At 42.2% G+C, this 15,358-nt stretch overlaps 6 protein-coding genes and 6 non-coding genes across 17 annotated transcripts; 6 read left to right on the top strand and 6 right to left on the bottom strand.

Annotated features, from left to right (window-relative positions):
* Window positions 1-391: 391 nt before the first annotated feature.
* LOC135194313 (zinc finger protein 668-like) lies at window positions 392-1,429 on the top strand. Its single transcript, XM_064219627.1, has 2 exons — window positions 392-705; window positions 785-1,429. Exons 1-2 carry the CDS (start codon window positions 392-394, stop codon window positions 927-929), a joined length of 459 nt encoding a protein of 152 aa, XP_064075697.1. The 3' UTR covers window positions 930-1,429.
* Window positions 1,430-1,907: 478 nt separating this feature from the next.
* LOC135194457 (5S ribosomal RNA) lies at window positions 1,908-2,026 on the bottom strand. The gene has a single exon (XR_010309775.1). It is a non-coding gene; the product is annotated as a 5S ribosomal RNA (ribosomal RNA).
* An 802-nt stretch (window positions 2,027-2,828) lies between these two features.
* Window positions 2,829-3,976, top strand: LOC135194416 (zinc finger protein 668-like). Of its 2 annotated transcripts, XR_010309765.1 has the most exons (3): window positions 2,829-3,252; window positions 3,332-3,541; window positions 3,639-3,976. XR_010309765.1 is itself a non-coding variant. In XM_064219834.1 (2 exons), the coding sequence occupies exons 1-2, from the start codon at window positions 2,939-2,941 to the stop codon at window positions 3,474-3,476; spliced, it is 459 nt and encodes a 152-aa protein (XP_064075904.1). In that variant the 5' UTR covers window positions 2,830-2,938; the 3' UTR covers window positions 3,477-3,976. The 2 variants fall into 2 exon arrangements, 1 of the variants encoding a protein (XP_064075904.1); XM_064219834.1 differs by having other exon boundaries at window positions 2,830-3,252; window positions 3,332-3,976.
* A 485-nt stretch (window positions 3,977-4,461) lies between these two features.
* Window positions 4,462-4,580, bottom strand: LOC135194467 (5S ribosomal RNA). Its single transcript, XR_010309785.1, has one exon. It is a non-coding gene; the product is annotated as a 5S ribosomal RNA (ribosomal RNA).
* Window positions 4,581-5,382: 802 nt separating this feature from the next.
* LOC135194413 (zinc finger protein 668-like) lies at window positions 5,383-6,530 on the top strand. Of its 2 annotated transcripts, XR_010309762.1 has the most exons (3): window positions 5,383-5,806; window positions 5,886-6,095; window positions 6,193-6,530. XR_010309762.1 is itself a non-coding variant. In XM_064219830.1 (2 exons), the coding sequence occupies exons 1-2, from the start codon at window positions 5,493-5,495 to the stop codon at window positions 6,028-6,030; spliced, it is 459 nt and encodes a 152-aa protein (XP_064075900.1). In that variant the 5' UTR covers window positions 5,385-5,492; the 3' UTR covers window positions 6,031-6,530. The 2 variants fall into 2 exon arrangements, 1 of the variants encoding a protein (XP_064075900.1); XM_064219830.1 differs by having other exon boundaries at window positions 5,385-5,806; window positions 5,886-6,530.
* A 481-nt stretch (window positions 6,531-7,011) lies between these two features.
* On the bottom strand, window positions 7,012-7,130 carry LOC135194466 (5S ribosomal RNA). Its single transcript, XR_010309784.1, has one exon. It is a non-coding gene; the product is annotated as a 5S ribosomal RNA (ribosomal RNA).
* An 802-nt stretch (window positions 7,131-7,932) lies between these two features.
* On the top strand, window positions 7,933-9,080 carry LOC135194415 (zinc finger protein 668-like). Of its 2 annotated transcripts, XR_010309764.1 has the most exons (3): window positions 7,933-8,356; window positions 8,436-8,645; window positions 8,743-9,080. XR_010309764.1 is itself a non-coding variant. In XM_064219833.1 (2 exons), exons 1-2 carry the CDS (start codon window positions 8,043-8,045, stop codon window positions 8,578-8,580), a joined length of 459 nt encoding a protein of 152 aa, XP_064075903.1. In that variant the 5' UTR covers window positions 7,934-8,042; the 3' UTR covers window positions 8,581-9,080. The 2 variants fall into 2 exon arrangements, 1 of the variants encoding a protein (XP_064075903.1); XM_064219833.1 differs by having other exon boundaries at window positions 7,934-8,356; window positions 8,436-9,080.
* Window positions 9,081-9,565: 485 nt separating this feature from the next.
* LOC135194465 (5S ribosomal RNA) lies at window positions 9,566-9,684 on the bottom strand. The gene has a single exon (XR_010309783.1). It is a non-coding gene; the product is annotated as a 5S ribosomal RNA (ribosomal RNA).
* Window positions 9,685-10,486: 802 nt separating this feature from the next.
* LOC135194417 (zinc finger protein 668-like) lies at window positions 10,487-11,634 on the top strand. Of its 2 annotated transcripts, XR_010309766.1 has the most exons (3): window positions 10,487-10,910; window positions 10,990-11,199; window positions 11,297-11,634. XR_010309766.1 is itself a non-coding variant. In XM_064219835.1 (2 exons), exons 1-2 carry the CDS (start codon window positions 10,597-10,599, stop codon window positions 11,132-11,134), a joined length of 459 nt encoding a protein of 152 aa, XP_064075905.1. In that variant the 5' UTR covers window positions 10,488-10,596; the 3' UTR covers window positions 11,135-11,634. The 2 variants fall into 2 exon arrangements, 1 of the variants encoding a protein (XP_064075905.1); XM_064219835.1 differs by having other exon boundaries at window positions 10,488-10,910; window positions 10,990-11,634.
* Window positions 11,635-12,119: 485 nt separating this feature from the next.
* LOC135194464 (5S ribosomal RNA) lies at window positions 12,120-12,238 on the bottom strand. The gene has a single exon (XR_010309782.1). It is a non-coding gene; the product is annotated as a 5S ribosomal RNA (ribosomal RNA).
* Window positions 12,239-13,039: 801 nt separating this feature from the next.
* On the top strand, window positions 13,040-14,124 carry LOC135194411 (zinc finger protein 668-like). 2 transcript variants are annotated; one of them, XR_010309761.1, is made up of 3 exons: window positions 13,040-13,464; window positions 13,544-13,753; window positions 13,851-14,124. XR_010309761.1 is itself a non-coding variant. In XM_064219827.1 (2 exons), the coding sequence occupies exons 1-2, from the start codon at window positions 13,151-13,153 to the stop codon at window positions 13,686-13,688; spliced, it is 459 nt and encodes a 152-aa protein (XP_064075897.1). In that variant the 5' UTR covers window positions 13,042-13,150; the 3' UTR covers window positions 13,689-14,124. The 2 variants fall into 2 exon arrangements, 1 of the variants encoding a protein (XP_064075897.1); XM_064219827.1 differs by having other exon boundaries at window positions 13,042-13,464; window positions 13,544-14,124.
* Window positions 14,125-14,674: 550 nt separating this feature from the next.
* Window positions 14,675-14,793, bottom strand: LOC135194456 (5S ribosomal RNA). The gene has a single exon (XR_010309774.1). It is a non-coding gene; the product is annotated as a 5S ribosomal RNA (ribosomal RNA).
* Between the last annotated feature and the right edge of the window lie 565 nt (window positions 14,794-15,358).

Raw genomic sequence — 15,358 nt, 5'->3', positions numbered from 1 at the left:
CTTTACGTGAATTATTATTATCGGTTCGAAATATAAAGTAATTAATTATAAATATTCTAAATTATTATCATTTGCTTATATCACTATGAATAAAACGAACAAAATCGATCATTATAAATGATCATTTATTATTCTAGTCTTTTATACTTACACCTCGATACTCGCTCGTGTAACATGCGTAGTTCACCAACTTTTGTGTTGATTGACCAATGACCGTATTGTTTCATTCTTCTCTGTAGTAGAATAAAATAATAGAATTGTGTTTATGGGCACAGGAGAAATAAAAGACGCGAGAAGCTCCCTGAATTTGTATTCGGTTACAGTAAAATAACGTCGATTAAATTCAGAGGAGAAATAGCGATTAATATATTCGAGTCGAGTCTGTTCGAGCATGTCCGATCTCTATTCGGATAAAACAAGTAAAAAGAAGAATGGAAACGCAATGACGAATATCATATGTATATGTATGTATATAACGTATGCGAGGCGACGCGAACGTCCGTCTCCCGCGAGTCCCGCAGGAGCGAAGAAGTACGCGTGCGCCTCGTGCGCGGCGCGCTTCCACACGACGTCCAACCTGCGCTCGCACGAGCGCCGCGCGCACCGCCCGCCCGACCAGCGCTACGCGTGCGCGCGCTGCGAGCGGCGCTTCCACGACCGCACCAAGCTGCGCCGGCACCTCGACGCGCACGACCACGTCAAACGGTACGCGACTGCCGACTGCCGACTGCCGACTGCCTCACTTCGCTCGTCGCGATCGCTCATGATGTGATTGCGATTCCAGGTTTAAATGCGATCACTGTCTCGCGCGATTCTCTCGTCGCTGTCACTGGAAGCGGCACCTGGAGAGACAGCACGCCGTGTCGGTGCCCCCCCAGCGGCCCGGCCGGCGACCCACGCGCCTGCTGCTCGGGGAGCAGCCGCAGTGACGCGCAGCGACGCGGGGACACTCGTGGCGACTCGCAGGCCGCCGGGAGAGGATCTCTTCGTGACGGTGCGCGACGTCGACGCGACGCGACGCGACGCGCCGAGTGAGATACGGTTACGGATCGTGTTCAGTACGTGTTCACTGAAATGAGAATTCTTTCCAGGTCACATCACGAGCGGCCGAGGGTGGATCGCTCCAGCGATCGGTCTACCAGGTTTTCTTGTACGATATCACATCACGAAGCGACGAGTGGCGAACGAACGGACGGACGGACGGAGCGCATATCTTTGCGTAAGAGACGTCTTCGGTAGAGACGATCGTACGTATGGTACTCGAAGTTGCTGAGATTAGTACCCCACGTCCGACCGTACGACAGACTCGCTGTACGATATAAATACGCCTATCTATTCACATCTTCACTCGAGTTCACGATATTCGTATATGTACATATTATGTAGTTATCGATATGACTCACGTCACTAGGTGTGATATGTATTTATTGTGTAAATAAAATAATTGTTATCGAATATCGGATTATTATTTGAATCGAAATACTTACTGATATACACAATCGACAATGTTTTCGATGAAACTAAATTAAGAATTAAGTAGGTAGGTACGTTAACGTAAAAAACATTTCAGACAGACAGACGTGCACATACAAACATACAAACATACAGTCTATTCCTCTTCCTCCTCCTTCCCTAGGAGCCTTAGGGCGGGCACCCGAGAGCGCTACGTAGACGCTTCATAGACATAATCTGCTAAAATCTTATTCAAAATATAATAATTACCAATTAATATTCGCGAATATCTCTGAAACAGAATGGCGACCACGGGACGCTTTTCGTCTTCGACGACAAAATATTATCTAAAAAAATAAAATTATTTCATAGATTACATTGGAACAAAACTATCTAAAAATAATATGTATGTAATCGAAATCTCTCACGAGTACGAAATAGAAGTAAATAAAAAAGGCCAACGACACGCGGTGTTCCCAGGCGGTCACCCATCCAAGTACTGAACGCGCCCGATGTTGCTTAACTTCGGTGATCGGACGAGAACCGGTGTATTCAACATGGTATGGACGTTGGCTACGAGTCCAACTAAAAACTTAAACATTACGATATAAATATATAGACTACTTACGTTCACGTATATTATGTTTTTTTATAAACAGATGAGCATTTCATTTTAACAAACATGCGCTAAAAGAATAAATACGACTTTTTAATTTGTTTTACATCGATATGACTTCTACTTCGTTGCTTATTTTACGTTAATATGAATAAGAAATTATATTACTTATAATTTTTTTATTTTTTTTTTATTTTATTTATTTATTTATTAATACCTGACTATTGTAAGAATCTCCTTTCTGTAGTTGATATAAAATTATAAAGGTATTTTTTTAAATTAAAATGTCACACTCGAACGCTATTCCAACAATTCATGATTTATATCTACTAATTAGGTATACAAAACAAACAAACAAACACACGCCATTTTATTTTTTCTTCAATGTCATATTTTTCCTAAAAGCCCGCCAAAAATACTCATTCATTTTCCACAGATAATAAAATCTTAGGTTAGGTCATAAGCCGATTGATAAAATTCTTTACGTGAATTATTATTATCGGTTCGAAATATAAAGTAATTAATTATAAATATTCTAAATTATTATCATTTGCTTATATCACTATGAATAAAACGAACAAAATCGATCATTATAAATGATCATTTATTATTCTAGTCTTTTATACTTACACCTCGATACTCGCTCGTGTAACATGCGTAGTTCACCAACTTTTGTGTTGATTGACCAATGACCGTATTGTTTCATTCTTCTCTGTAGTAGAATAAAATAATAGAATTGTGTTTATGGGCACAGGAGAAATAAAAGACGCGAGAAGCTCCCTGAATTTGTATTCGGATACAGTAAAATAACGTCGATTAAATTCAGAGGAGAAATAGCGATTAATATATTCGAGTCGAGTCTGTTCGAGCATGTCCGATCTCTATTCGGATAAAACAAGTAAAAAGAAGAATGGAAACGCAATGACGAATATCATATGTATATGTATGTATATAACGTATGCGAGGCGACGCGAACGTCCGTCTCCCGCGAGTCCCGCAGGAGCGAAGAAGTACGCGTGCGCCTCGTGCGCGGCGCGCTTCCACACGACGTCCAACCTGCGCTCGCACGAGCGCCGCGCGCACCGCCCGCCCGACCAGCGCTACGCGTGCGCGCGCTGCGAGCGGCGCTTCCACGACCGCACCAAGCTGCGCCGGCACCTCGACGCGCACGACCACGTCAAACGGTACGCGACTGCCGACTGCCGACTGCCGACTGCCTCACTTCGCTCGTCGCGATCGCTCATGATGTGATTGCGATTCCAGGTTTAAATGCGATCACTGTCTCGCGCGATTCTCTCGTCGCTGTCACTGGAAGCGGCACCTGGAGAGACAGCACGCCGTGTCGGTGCCCCCCCAGCGGCCCGGCCGGCGACCCACGCGCCTGCTGCTCGGGGAGCAGCCGCAGTGACGCGCAGCGACGCGGGGACACTCGTGGCGACTCGCAGGCCGCCGGGAGAGGATCTCTTCGTGACGGTGCGCGACGTCGACGCGACGCGACGCGACGCGCCGAGTGAGATACGGTTACGGATCGTGTTCAGTACGTGTTCACTGAAATGAGAATTCTTTCCAGGTCACATCACGAGCGGCCGAGGGTGGATCGCTCCAGCGATCGGTCTACCAGGTTTTCTTGTACGATATCACATCACGAAGCGACGAGTGGCGAACGAACGGACGGACGGACGGAGCGCATATCTTTGCGTAAGAGACGTCTTCGGTAGAGACGATCGTACGTATGGTACTCGAAGTTGCTGAGATTAGTACCCCACGTCCGACCGTACGACAGACTCGCTGTACGATATAAATACGCCTATCTATTCACATCTTCACTCGAGTTCACGATATTCGTATATGTACATATTATGTAGTTATCGATATGACTCACGTCACTAGGTGTGATATGTATTTATTGTGTAAATAAAATAATTGTTATCGAATATCGGATTATTATTTGAATCGAAATACTTACTGATATACACAATCGACAATGTTTTCGATGAAACTAAATTAAGAATTAAGTAGGTAGGTACGTTAACGTAAAAAACATTTCAGACAGACAGACGTGCACATACAAACATACAAACATACAGTCTATTCCTCTTCCTCCTCCTTCCCTAGGAGCCTTAGGGCGGGCACCCGAGAGCGCTACGTAGACGCTTCATAGACATAATCTGCTAAAATCTTATTCAAAATATAATAATTACCAATTAATATTCGCGAATATCTCTGAAACAGAATGGCGACCACGGGACGCGGGACGCTTTTCGTCTTCGACGACAAAATATTATCTAAAAAAATAAAATTATTTCATAGATTACATTGGAACAAAACTATCTAAAAATAATATGTATGTAATCGAAATCTCTCACGAGTACGAAATAGAAGTAAATAAAAAAGGCCAACGACACGCGGTGTTCCCAGGCGGTCACCCATCCAAGTACTGAACGCGCCCGATGTTGCTTAACTTCGGTGATCGGACGAGAACCGGTGTATTCAACATGGTATGGACGTTGGCTACGAGTCCAACTAAAAACTTAAACATTACGATATAAATATATAGACTACTTACGTTCACGTATATTATGTTTTTTTATAAACAGATGAGCATTTCATTTTAACAAACATGCGCTAAAAGAATAAATACGACTTTTTAATTTGTTTTACATCGATATGACTTCTACTTCGTTGCTTATTTTACGTTAATATGAATAAGAAATTATATTACTTATAATTTTTTTATTTTTTTTTTATTTTATTTATTTATTTATTAATACCTGACTATTGTAAGAATCTCCTTTCTGTAGTTGATATAAAATTATAAAGGTATTTTTTTAAATTAAAATGTCACACTCGAACGCTATTCCAACAATTCATGATTTATATCTACTAATTAGGTATACAAAACAAACAAACAAACACACGCCATTTTATTTTTTCTTCAATGTCATATTTTTCCTAAAAGCCCGCCAAAAATACTCATTCATTTTCCACAGATAATAAAATCTTAGGTTAGGTCATAAGCCGATTGATAAAATTCTTTACGTGAATTATTATTATCGGTTCGAAATATAAAGTAATTAATTATAAATATTCTAAATTATTATCATTTGCTTATATCACTATGAATAAAACGAACAAAATCGATCATTATAAATGATCATTTATTATTCTAGTCTTTTATACTTACACCTCGATACTCGCTCGTGTAACATGCGTAGTTCACCAACTTTTGTGTTGATTGACCAATGACCGTATTGTTTCATTCTTCTCTGTAGTAGAATAAAATAATAGAATTGTGTTTATGGGCACAGGAGAAATAAAAGACGCGAGAAGCTCCCTGAATTTGTATTCGGATACAGTAAAATAACGTCGATTAAATTCAGAGGAGAAATAGCGATTAATATATTCGAGTCGAGTCTGTTCGAGCATGTCCGATCTCTATTCGGATAAAACAAGTAAAAAGAAGAATGGAAACGCAATGACGAATATCATATGTATATGTATGTATATAACGTATGCGAGGCGACGCGAACGTCCGTCTCCCGCGAGTCCCGCAGGAGCGAAGAAGTACGCGTGCGCCTCGTGCGCGGCGCGCTTCCACACGACGTCCAACCTGCGCTCGCACGAGCGCCGCGCGCACCGCCCGCCCGACCAGCGCTACGCGTGCGCGCGCTGCGAGCGGCGCTTCCACGACCGCACCAAGCTGCGCCGGCACCTCGACGCGCACGACCACGTCAAACGGTACGCGACTGCCGACTGCCGACTGCCGACTGCCTCACTTCGCTCGTCGCGATCGCTCATGATGTGATTGCGATTCCAGGTTTAAATGCGATCACTGTCTCGCGCGATTCTCTCGTCGCTGTCACTGGAAGCGGCACCTGGAGAGACAGCACGCCGTGTCGGTGCCCCCCCAGCGGCCCGGCCGGCGACCCACGCGCCTGCTGCTCGGGGAGCAGCCGCAGTGACGCGCAGCGACGCGGGGACACTCGTGGCGACTCGCAGGCCGCCGGGAGAGGATCTCTTCGTGACGGTGCGCGACGTCGACGCGACGCGACGCGACGCGCCGAGTGAGATACGGTTACGGATCGTGTTCAGTACGTGTTCACTGAAATGAGAATTCTTTCCAGGTCACATCACGAGCGGCCGAGGGTGGATCGCTCCAGCGATCGGTCTACCAGGTTTTCTTGTACGATATCACATCACGAAGCGACGAGTGGCGAACGAACGAACGGACGGACGGAGCGCATATCTTTGCGTAAGAGACGTCTTCGGTAGAGACGATCGTACGTATGGTACTCGAAGTTGCTGAGATTAGTACCCCACGTCCGACCGTACGACAGACTCGCTGTACGATATAAATACGCCTATCTATTCACATCTTCACTCGAGTTCACGATATTCGTATATGTACATATTATGTAGTTATCGATATGACTCACGTCACTAGGTGTGATATGTATTTATTGTGTAAATAAAATAATTGTTATCGAATATCGGATTATTATTTGAATCGAAATACTTACTGATATACACAATCGACAATGTTTTCGATGAAACTAAATTAAGAATTAAGTAGGTAGGTACGTTAACGTAAAAAACATTTCAGACAGACAGACGTGCACATACAAACATACAAACATACAGTCTATTCCTCTTCCTCCTCCTTCCCTAGGAGCCTCAGGGCACCCGAGAGCGCTACGGAGACGCTTCATAGACATAATCTGCTAAAATCTTATTCAAAATATAATAATTACCAATTAATATTCGCGAATATCTCTGAAACAGAATGGCGACCACGGGACGCGGGACGCTTTTCGTCTTCGACGACAAAATATTATCTAAAAAAATAAAATTATTTCATAGATTACATTGGAACAAAACTATCTAAAAATAATATGTATGTAATCGAAATCTCTCACGAGTACGAAATAGAAGTAAATAAAAAAGGCCAACGACACGCGGTGTTCCCAGGCGGTCACCCATCCAAGTACTGAACGCGCCCGATGTTGCTTAACTTCGGTGATCGGACGAGAACCGGTGTATTCAACATGGTATGGACGTTGGCTACGAGTCCAACTAAAAACTTAAACATTACGATATAAATATATAGACTACTTACGTTCACGTATATTATGTTTTTTTATAAACAGATGAGCATTTCATTTTAACAAACATGCGCTAAAAGAATAAATACGACTTTTTAATTTGTTTTACATCGATATGACTTCTACTTCGTTGCTTATTTTACGTTAATATGAATAAGAAATTATATTACTTATAATTTTTTTATTTTTTTTTTATTTTATTTATTTATTTATTAATACCTGACTATTGTAAGAATCTCCTTTCTGTAGTTGATATAGAATTATAAAGGTATTTTTTTAAATTAAAATGTCACACTCGAACGCTATTCCAACAATTCATGATTTATATCTACTAATTAGGTATACAAAACAAACAAACAAACACACGCCATTTTATTTTTTCTTCAATGTCATATTTTTCCTAAAAGCCCGCCAAAAATACTCATTCATTTTCCACAGATAATAAAATCTTAGGTTAGGTCATAAGCCGATTGATAAAATTCTTTACGTGAATTATTATTATCGGTTCGAAATATAAAGTAATTAATTATAAATATTCTAAATTATTATCATTTGCTTATATCACTATGAATAAAACGAACAAAATCGATCATTATAAATGATCATTTATTATTCTAGTCTTTTATACTTACACCTCGATACTCGCTCGTGTAACATGCGTAGTTCACCAACTTTTGTGTTGATTGACCAATGACCGTATTGTTTCATTCTTCTCTGTAGTAGAATAAAATAATAGAATTGTGTTTATGGGCACAGGAGAAATAAAAGACGCGAGAAGCTCCCTGAATTTGTATTCGGATACAGTAAAATAACGTCGATTAAATTCAGAGGAGAAATAGCGATTAATATATTCGAGTCGAGTCTGTTCGAGCATGTCCGATCTCTATTCGGATAAAACAAGTAAAAAGAAGAATGGAAACGCAATGACGAATATCATATGTATATGTATGTATATAACGTATGCGAGGCGACGCGAACGTCCGTCTCCCGCGAGTCCCGCAGGAGCGAAGAAGTACGCGTGCGCCTCGTGCGCGGCGCGCTTCCACACGACGTCCAACCTGCGCTCGCACGAGCGCCGCGCGCACCGCCCGCCCGACCAGCGCTACGCGTGCGCGCGCTGCGAGCGGCGCTTCCACGACCGCACCAAGCTGCGCCGGCACCTCGACGCGCACGACCACGTCAAACGGTACGCGACTGCCGACTGCCGACTGCCGACTGCCTCACTTCGCTCGTCGCGATCGCTCATGATGTGATTGCGATTCCAGGTTTAAATGCGATCACTGTCTCGCGCGATTCTCTCGTCGCTGTCACTGGAAGCGGCACCTGGAGAGACAGCACGCCGTGTCGGTGCCCCCCCAGCGGCCCGGCCGGCGACCCACGCGCCTGCTGCTCGGGGAGCAGCCGCAGTGACGCGCAGCGACGCGGGGACACTCGTGGCGACTCGCAGGCCGCCGGGAGAGGATCTCTTCGTGACGGTGCGCGACGTCGACGCGACGCGACGCGACGCGCCGAGTGAGATACGGTTACGGATCGTGTTCAGTACGTGTTCACTGAAATGAGAATTCTTTCCAGGTCACATCACGAGCGGCCGAGGGTGGATCGCTCCAGCGATCGGTCTACCAGGTTTTCTTGTACGATATCACATCACGAAGCGACGAGTGGCGAACGAACGGACGGACGGACGGAGCGCATATCTTTGCGTAAGAGACGTCTTCGGTAGAGACGATCGTACGTATGGTACTCGAAGTTGCTGAGATTAGTACCCCACGTCCGACCGTACGACAGACTCGCTGTACGATATAAATACGCCTATCTATTCACATCTTCACTCGAGTTCACGATATTCGTATATGTACATATTATGTAGTTATCGATATGACTCACGTCACTAGGTGTGATATGTATTTATTGTGTAAATAAAATAATTGTTATCGAATATCGGATTATTATTTGAATCGAAATACTTACTGATATACACAATCGACAATGTTTTCGATGAAACTAAATTAAGAATTAAGTAGGTAGGTACGTTAACGTAAAAAACATTTCAGACAGACAGACGTGCACATACAAACATACAAACATACAGTCTATTCCTCTTCCTCCTCCTTCCCTAGGAGCCTTAGGGCGGGCACCCGAGAGCGCTACGTAGACGCTTCATAGACATAATCTGCTAAAATCTTATTCAAAATATAATAATTACCAATTAATATTCGCGAATATCTCTGAAACAGAATGGCGACCACGGGACGCGGGACGCTTTTCGTCTTCGACGACAAAATATTATCTAAAAAAATAAAATTATTTCATAGATTACATTGGAACAAAACTATCTAAAAATAATATGTATGTAATCGAAATCTCTCACGAGTACGAAATAGAAGTAAATAAAAAAGGCCAACGACACGCGGTGTTCCCAGGCGGTCACCCATCCAAGTACTGAACGCGCCCGATGTTGCTTAACTTCGGTGATCGGACGAGAACCGGTGTATTCAACATGGTATGGACGTTGGCTACGAGTCCAACTAAAAACTTAAACATTACGATATAAATATATAGACTACTTACGTTCACGTATATTATGTTTTTTTATAAACAGATGAGCATTTCATTTTAACAAACATGCGCTAAAAGAATAAATACGACTTTTTAATTTGTTTTACATCGATATGACTTCTACTTCGTTGCTTATTTTACGTTAATATGAATAAGAAATTATATTACTTATAATTTTTTTATTTTTTTTTTATTTTATTTATTTATTTATTAATACCTGACTATTGTAAGAATCTCCTTTCTGTAGTTGATATAAAATTATAAAGGTATTTTTTTAAATTAAAATGTCACACTCGAACGCTATTCCAACAATTCATGATTTATATCTACTAATTAGGTATACAAAACAAACAAACAAACACACGCCATTTTATTTTTTCTTCAATGTCATATTTTTCCTAAAAGCCCGCCAAAAATACTCATTCGTTTTCCACAGATAATAAAATCTTAGGTTAGGTCATAAGCCGATTGATAAAATTCTTTACGTGAATTATTATTATCGGTTCGAAATATAAAGTAATTAATTATAAATATTCTAAATTATTATCATTTGCTTATATCACTATGAATAAAACGAACAAAATCGATCATTATAAATGATCATTTATTATTCTAGTCTTTTATACTTACACCTCGATACTCGCTCGTGTAACATGCGTAGTTCACCAACTTTTGTGTTGATTGACCAATGACCGTATTGTTTCATTCTTCTCTGTAGTAGAATAAAATAATAGAATTGTGTTTATGGGCACAGGAGAAATAAAAGACGCGAGAAGCTCCCTGAATTTGTATTCGGATACAGTAAAATAACGTCGATTAAATTCAGAGGAGAAATAGCGATTAATATATTCGAGTCGAGTCTGTTCGAGCATGTCCGATCTCTATTCGGATAAAACAAGTAAAAAGAAGAATGGAAACGCAATGACGAATATCATATGTATATGTATGTATATAACGTATGCGAGGCGACGCGAACGTCCGTCTCCCGCGAGTCCCGCAGGAGCGAAGAAGTACGCGTGCGCCTCGTGCGCGGCGCGCTTCCACACGACGTCCAACCTGCGCTCGCACGAGCGCCGCGCGCACCGCCCGCCCGACCAGCGCTACGCGTGCGCGCGCTGCGAGCGGCGCTTCCACGACCGCACCAAGCTGCGCCGGCACCTCGACGCGCACGACCACGTCAAACGGTACGCGACTGCCGACTGCCGACTGCCGACTGCCTCACTTCGCTCGTCGCGATCGCTCATGATGTGATTGCGATTCCAGGTTTAAATGCGATCACTGTCTCGCGCGATTCTCTCGTCGCTGTCACTGGAAGCGGCACCTGGAGAGACAGCACGCCGTGTCGGTGCCCCCCCAGCGGCCCGGCCGGCGACCCACGCGCCTGCTGCTCGGGGAGCAGCCGCAGTGACGCGCAGCGACGCGGGGACACTCGTGGCGACTCGCAGGCCGCCGGGAGAGGATCTCTTCGTGACGGTGCGCGACGTCGACGCGACGCGACGCGACGCGCCGAGTGAGATACGGTTACGGATCGTGTTCAGTACGTGTTCACTGAAATGAGAATTCTTTCCAGGTCACATCACGAGCGGCCGAGGGTGGATCGCTCCAGCGATCGGTCTACCAGGTTTTCTTGTACGATATCACATCACGAAGCGACGAGTGGCGAACGAACGGACGGACGGACGGAGCGCATATCTTTGCGTAAGAGACGTCTTCGGTAGAGACGATCGTACGTATGGTACTCGAAGTTGCTGAGATTAGTACCCCACGTCCGACCGTACGACAGACTCGCTGTACGATATAAATACGCCTATCTATTCACATCTTCACTCGAGTTCACGATATTCGTATATGTACATATTATGTAGTTATCGATATGACTCACGTCACTAGGTGTGATATGTATTTATTGTGTAAATAAAATAATTGTTATCGAATATCGGATTATTATTTGAATCGAAATACTTACTGATATACACAATCGACAATGTTTTCGATGAAACTAAATTAAGAATTAAGTAGGTAGGTACGTTAACGTAAAAAACATTTCAGACAGACAGACGTGCACATACAAACATACAAACATACAGTCTATTCCTCTTCCTCCTCCTTCCCTAGGAGCCTTAGGGCGGGCACCCGAGAGCGCTACGTAGACGCTTCATAGACATAATCTGCTAAAATCTTATTCAAAATATAATAATTACCAATTAATATTCGCGAATATCTCTGAAACAGAATGGCGACCACGGGACGCGGGACGCTTTTCGTCTTCGACGACAAAATATTATCTAAAAAAATAAAATTATTTCATAGATTACATTGGAACAAAACTATCTAAAAATAATATGTATGTAATCGAAATCTCTCACGAGTACGAAATAGAAGTAAATAAAAAAGGCCAACGACACGCGGTGTTCCCAGGCGGTCACCCATCCAAGTACTGAACGCGCCCGATGTTGCTTAACTTCGGTGATCGGACGAGAACCGGTGTATTCAACATGGTATGGACGTTGGCTACGAGTCCAACTAAAAACTTAAACATTACGATATAAATATATAGACTACTTACGTTCACGTATATTATGTTTTTTTATAAACAGATGAGCATTTCATTTTAACAAACATGCGCTAAAAGAATAAATACGACTTTTTAATTTGTTTTACATCGATATGACTTCTACTTCGTTGCTTATTTTACGTTAATATGAATAAGAAATTATATTACTTATAATTTTTTTATTTTTTTTTTATTTTATTTATTTATTTATTAATACCTGACTATTGTAAGAATCTCCTTTCTGTAGTTGATATAAAATTATAAAGGTATTTTTTTAAATTAAAATGTCACACTCGAACGCTATTCCAACAATTCATGATTTATATCTACTAATTAGGTATACAAAACAAACAAACAAACACACGCCATTTTATTTTTTCTTCAATGTCATATTTTTCCTAAAAGCCCGCCAAAAATACTCATTCATTTTCCACAGATAATAAAATCTTAGGTTAGGTCATAAGCCGATTGATAAAATTCTTTACGTGAATTATTATTATCGGTTCGAAATATAAAGTAATTAATTATAAATATTCTAAATTATTATCATTTGCTTATATCACTATGAATAAAACGAACAAAATCGATCATTATAAATGATCATTTATTATTCTAGTCTTTTATACTTACACCTCGATACTCGCTCGTGTAACATGCGTAGTTCACCAACTTTTGTGTTGATTGACCAATGACCGTATTGTTTCATTCTTCTCTGTAGTAGAATAAAATAATAGAATTGTGTTTATGGGCACAGGAGAAATAAAAGACGCGAGAAGCTCCCTGAATTTGTATTCGGATACAGTAAAATAACGTCGATTAAATTCAGAGGAGAAATAGCGATTAATATATTCGAGTCGAGTCTGTTCGAGCATGTCCGATCTCTATTCGGATAAAACAAGTAAAAAGAAGAATGGAAACGCAATGACGAATATCATATGTATATGTATGTATATAACGTATGCGAGGCGACGCGAACGTCCGTCTCCCGCGAGTCCCGCAGGAGCGAAGAAGTACGCGTGCGCCTCGTGCGCGGCGCGCTTCCACACGACGTCCAACCTGCGCTCGCACGAGCGCCGCGCGCACCGCCCGCCCGACCAGCGCTACGCGTGCGCGCGCTGCGAGCGGCGCTTCCACGACCGCACCAAGCTGCGCCGGCACCTCGACGCGCACGACCACGTCAAACGGTACGCGACTGCCGACTGCCGACTGCCGACTGCCTCACTTCGCTCGTCGCGATCGCTCATGATGTGATTGCGATTCCAGGTTTAAATGCGATCACTGTCTCGCGCGATTCTCTCGTCGCTGTCACTGGAAGCGGCACCTGGAGAGACAGCACGCCGTGTCGGTGCCCCCCCAGCGGCCCGGCCGGCGACCCACGCGCCTGCTGCTCGGGGAGCAGCCGCAGTGACGCGCAGCGACGCGGGGACACTCGTGGCGACTCGCAGGCCGCCGGGAGAGGATCTCTTCGTGACGGTGCGCGACGTCGACGCGACGCGACGCGACGCGCCGAGTGAGATACGGTTACGGATCGTGTTCAGTACGTGTTCACTGAAATGAGAATTCTTTCCAGGTCACATCACGAGCGGCCGAGGGTGGATCGCTCCAGCGATCGGTCTACCAGGTTTTCTTGTACGATATCACATCACGAAGCGACGAGTGGCGAACGAACGAACGGACGGACGGAGCGCATATCTTTGCGTAAGAGACGTCTTCGGTAGAGACGATCGTACGTATGGTACTCGAAGTTGCTGAGATTAGTACCCCACGTCCGACCGTACGACAGACTCGCTGTACGATATAAATACGCCTATCTATTTACATCTTCACTCGAGTTCACGATATTCATATATGTATGTACATAATTATTATGTAGTTATCGATATGACTCACGTCACTAGGTGTGATATGTATTTATTATGTAAATAAAATAATTGTTATCGAATATCGGATTATTATTTGAATCGAAATACTTACTGATATACACAATCGACAATGTTTTCGATGAAACTAAATTAAGAATTAAGTAGGTAGGTACGTTAACGTAAAAAACGTTTCAGACAGACAGACGTGCACATACAAACATACAAACATACAGTCTATTCCTCTTCCTCCTCCTTCCCTAGGAGCCTTAGGGCGGGCACCCGAGAGCGCTACGTAGACGCTTCATAGACATAATCTGCTAAAATCTTATTCAAAATATAATAATTACCAATTAATATTCGCGAATATCTCTGAAACAGAATGGCGACCACGGGACGCTATTCGTCTTCGACGACAAAATATTATCTAAAAAAATAAAATTATTTGATAGATTACATTGGAACAAAACTATCTAAAAATAATATGTATGTAATCGAAATCTCTTACGAGTACGAAATAGAAGTAAATAAAAAAGGCCAACGACACGCGGTGTTCCCAGGCGGTCACCCATCCAAGTACTGAACGCGCCCGATGTTGCTTAACTTCGGTGATCGGACGAGAACCGGTGTATTCAACATGGTATGGACGTTGGCTACGAGTCCAACTAAAAACTTAAACATTACGATATAAATATATAGACTACTTACGTTCACGTATATTATGTTTTTTTATAAACAGATGAGCATTTCATTTTAACAAACATGCGCTAAAAGAATAAATACGACTTTTTAATTTGTTTTACATCGATATGACTTCTACTTCGTTGCTTATTTTACGTTAATATGAATAAGAAATTATATTACTTATAATTTTTTTATTTTTTTTTTTATTTTATTTATTTATTTATTAATACCTGACTATTGTAAGAATCTCCTTTCTGTAGTTGATATAAAATTATAAAGGTATTTTTTTAAATTAAAATGTCACACTCGAACGCTATTCCAACAATTCATGATTTATATCTACTAATTAGGTATACAAAACAAACAAACAAACACACGCCATTTTATTTTTTCTTCAATGTCATATTTTTCCTAAAAGCCCGCCAAAAATACTCATTCATTTTCCACAGATAATAAAATCTTAGGTTAGGTCATAAGTCGATTGACAAAATTCTTTACGTGAATTATTATTATCGGTTCGAAATATAAAGTAATT

This window comes from Vanessa tameamea, chromosome 29 (assembly GCF_037043105.1).
Source record: "Vanessa tameamea isolate UH-Manoa-2023 chromosome 29, ilVanTame1 primary haplotype, whole genome shotgun sequence".
Lineage (NCBI taxonomy): Eukaryota > Metazoa > Arthropoda > Insecta > Lepidoptera > Nymphalidae > Vanessa > Vanessa tameamea.
The sequence above is the reverse complement of the archived record's forward strand: the minus strand, read 5'-3'. Positions and strand labels throughout refer to the sequence as shown.

Bases quoted from the DNA above. Each gene is read 5' to 3' on its own strand.
- LOC135194313 (XM_064219627.1), top strand. From the start codon at position 392: ATGTCCGATCTCTATTCGGATAAAACAAGTAAAAAGAAGAATGGAAAC. The intron at 706-784 runs GTACGCGACTGC...TTGCGATTCCAG, and splicing joins GCGCACGACCACGTCAAACG to GTTTAAATGCGATCACTGTC.
- LOC135194416 (XM_064219834.1), top strand. From the start codon at position 2,939: ATGTCCGATCTCTATTCGGATAAAACAAGTAAAAAGAAGAATGGAAAC. The intron at 3,253-3,331 runs GTACGCGACTGC...TTGCGATTCCAG, and splicing joins GCGCACGACCACGTCAAACG to GTTTAAATGCGATCACTGTC.
- LOC135194413 (XM_064219830.1), top strand. From the start codon at position 5,493: ATGTCCGATCTCTATTCGGATAAAACAAGTAAAAAGAAGAATGGAAAC. The intron at 5,807-5,885 runs GTACGCGACTGC...TTGCGATTCCAG, and splicing joins GCGCACGACCACGTCAAACG to GTTTAAATGCGATCACTGTC.
- LOC135194415 (XM_064219833.1), top strand. From the start codon at position 8,043: ATGTCCGATCTCTATTCGGATAAAACAAGTAAAAAGAAGAATGGAAAC. The intron at 8,357-8,435 runs GTACGCGACTGC...TTGCGATTCCAG, and splicing joins GCGCACGACCACGTCAAACG to GTTTAAATGCGATCACTGTC.
- LOC135194417 (XM_064219835.1), top strand. From the start codon at position 10,597: ATGTCCGATCTCTATTCGGATAAAACAAGTAAAAAGAAGAATGGAAAC. The intron at 10,911-10,989 runs GTACGCGACTGC...TTGCGATTCCAG, and splicing joins GCGCACGACCACGTCAAACG to GTTTAAATGCGATCACTGTC.
- LOC135194411 (XM_064219827.1), top strand. From the start codon at position 13,151: ATGTCCGATCTCTATTCGGATAAAACAAGTAAAAAGAAGAATGGAAAC. The intron at 13,465-13,543 runs GTACGCGACTGC...TTGCGATTCCAG, and splicing joins GCGCACGACCACGTCAAACG to GTTTAAATGCGATCACTGTC.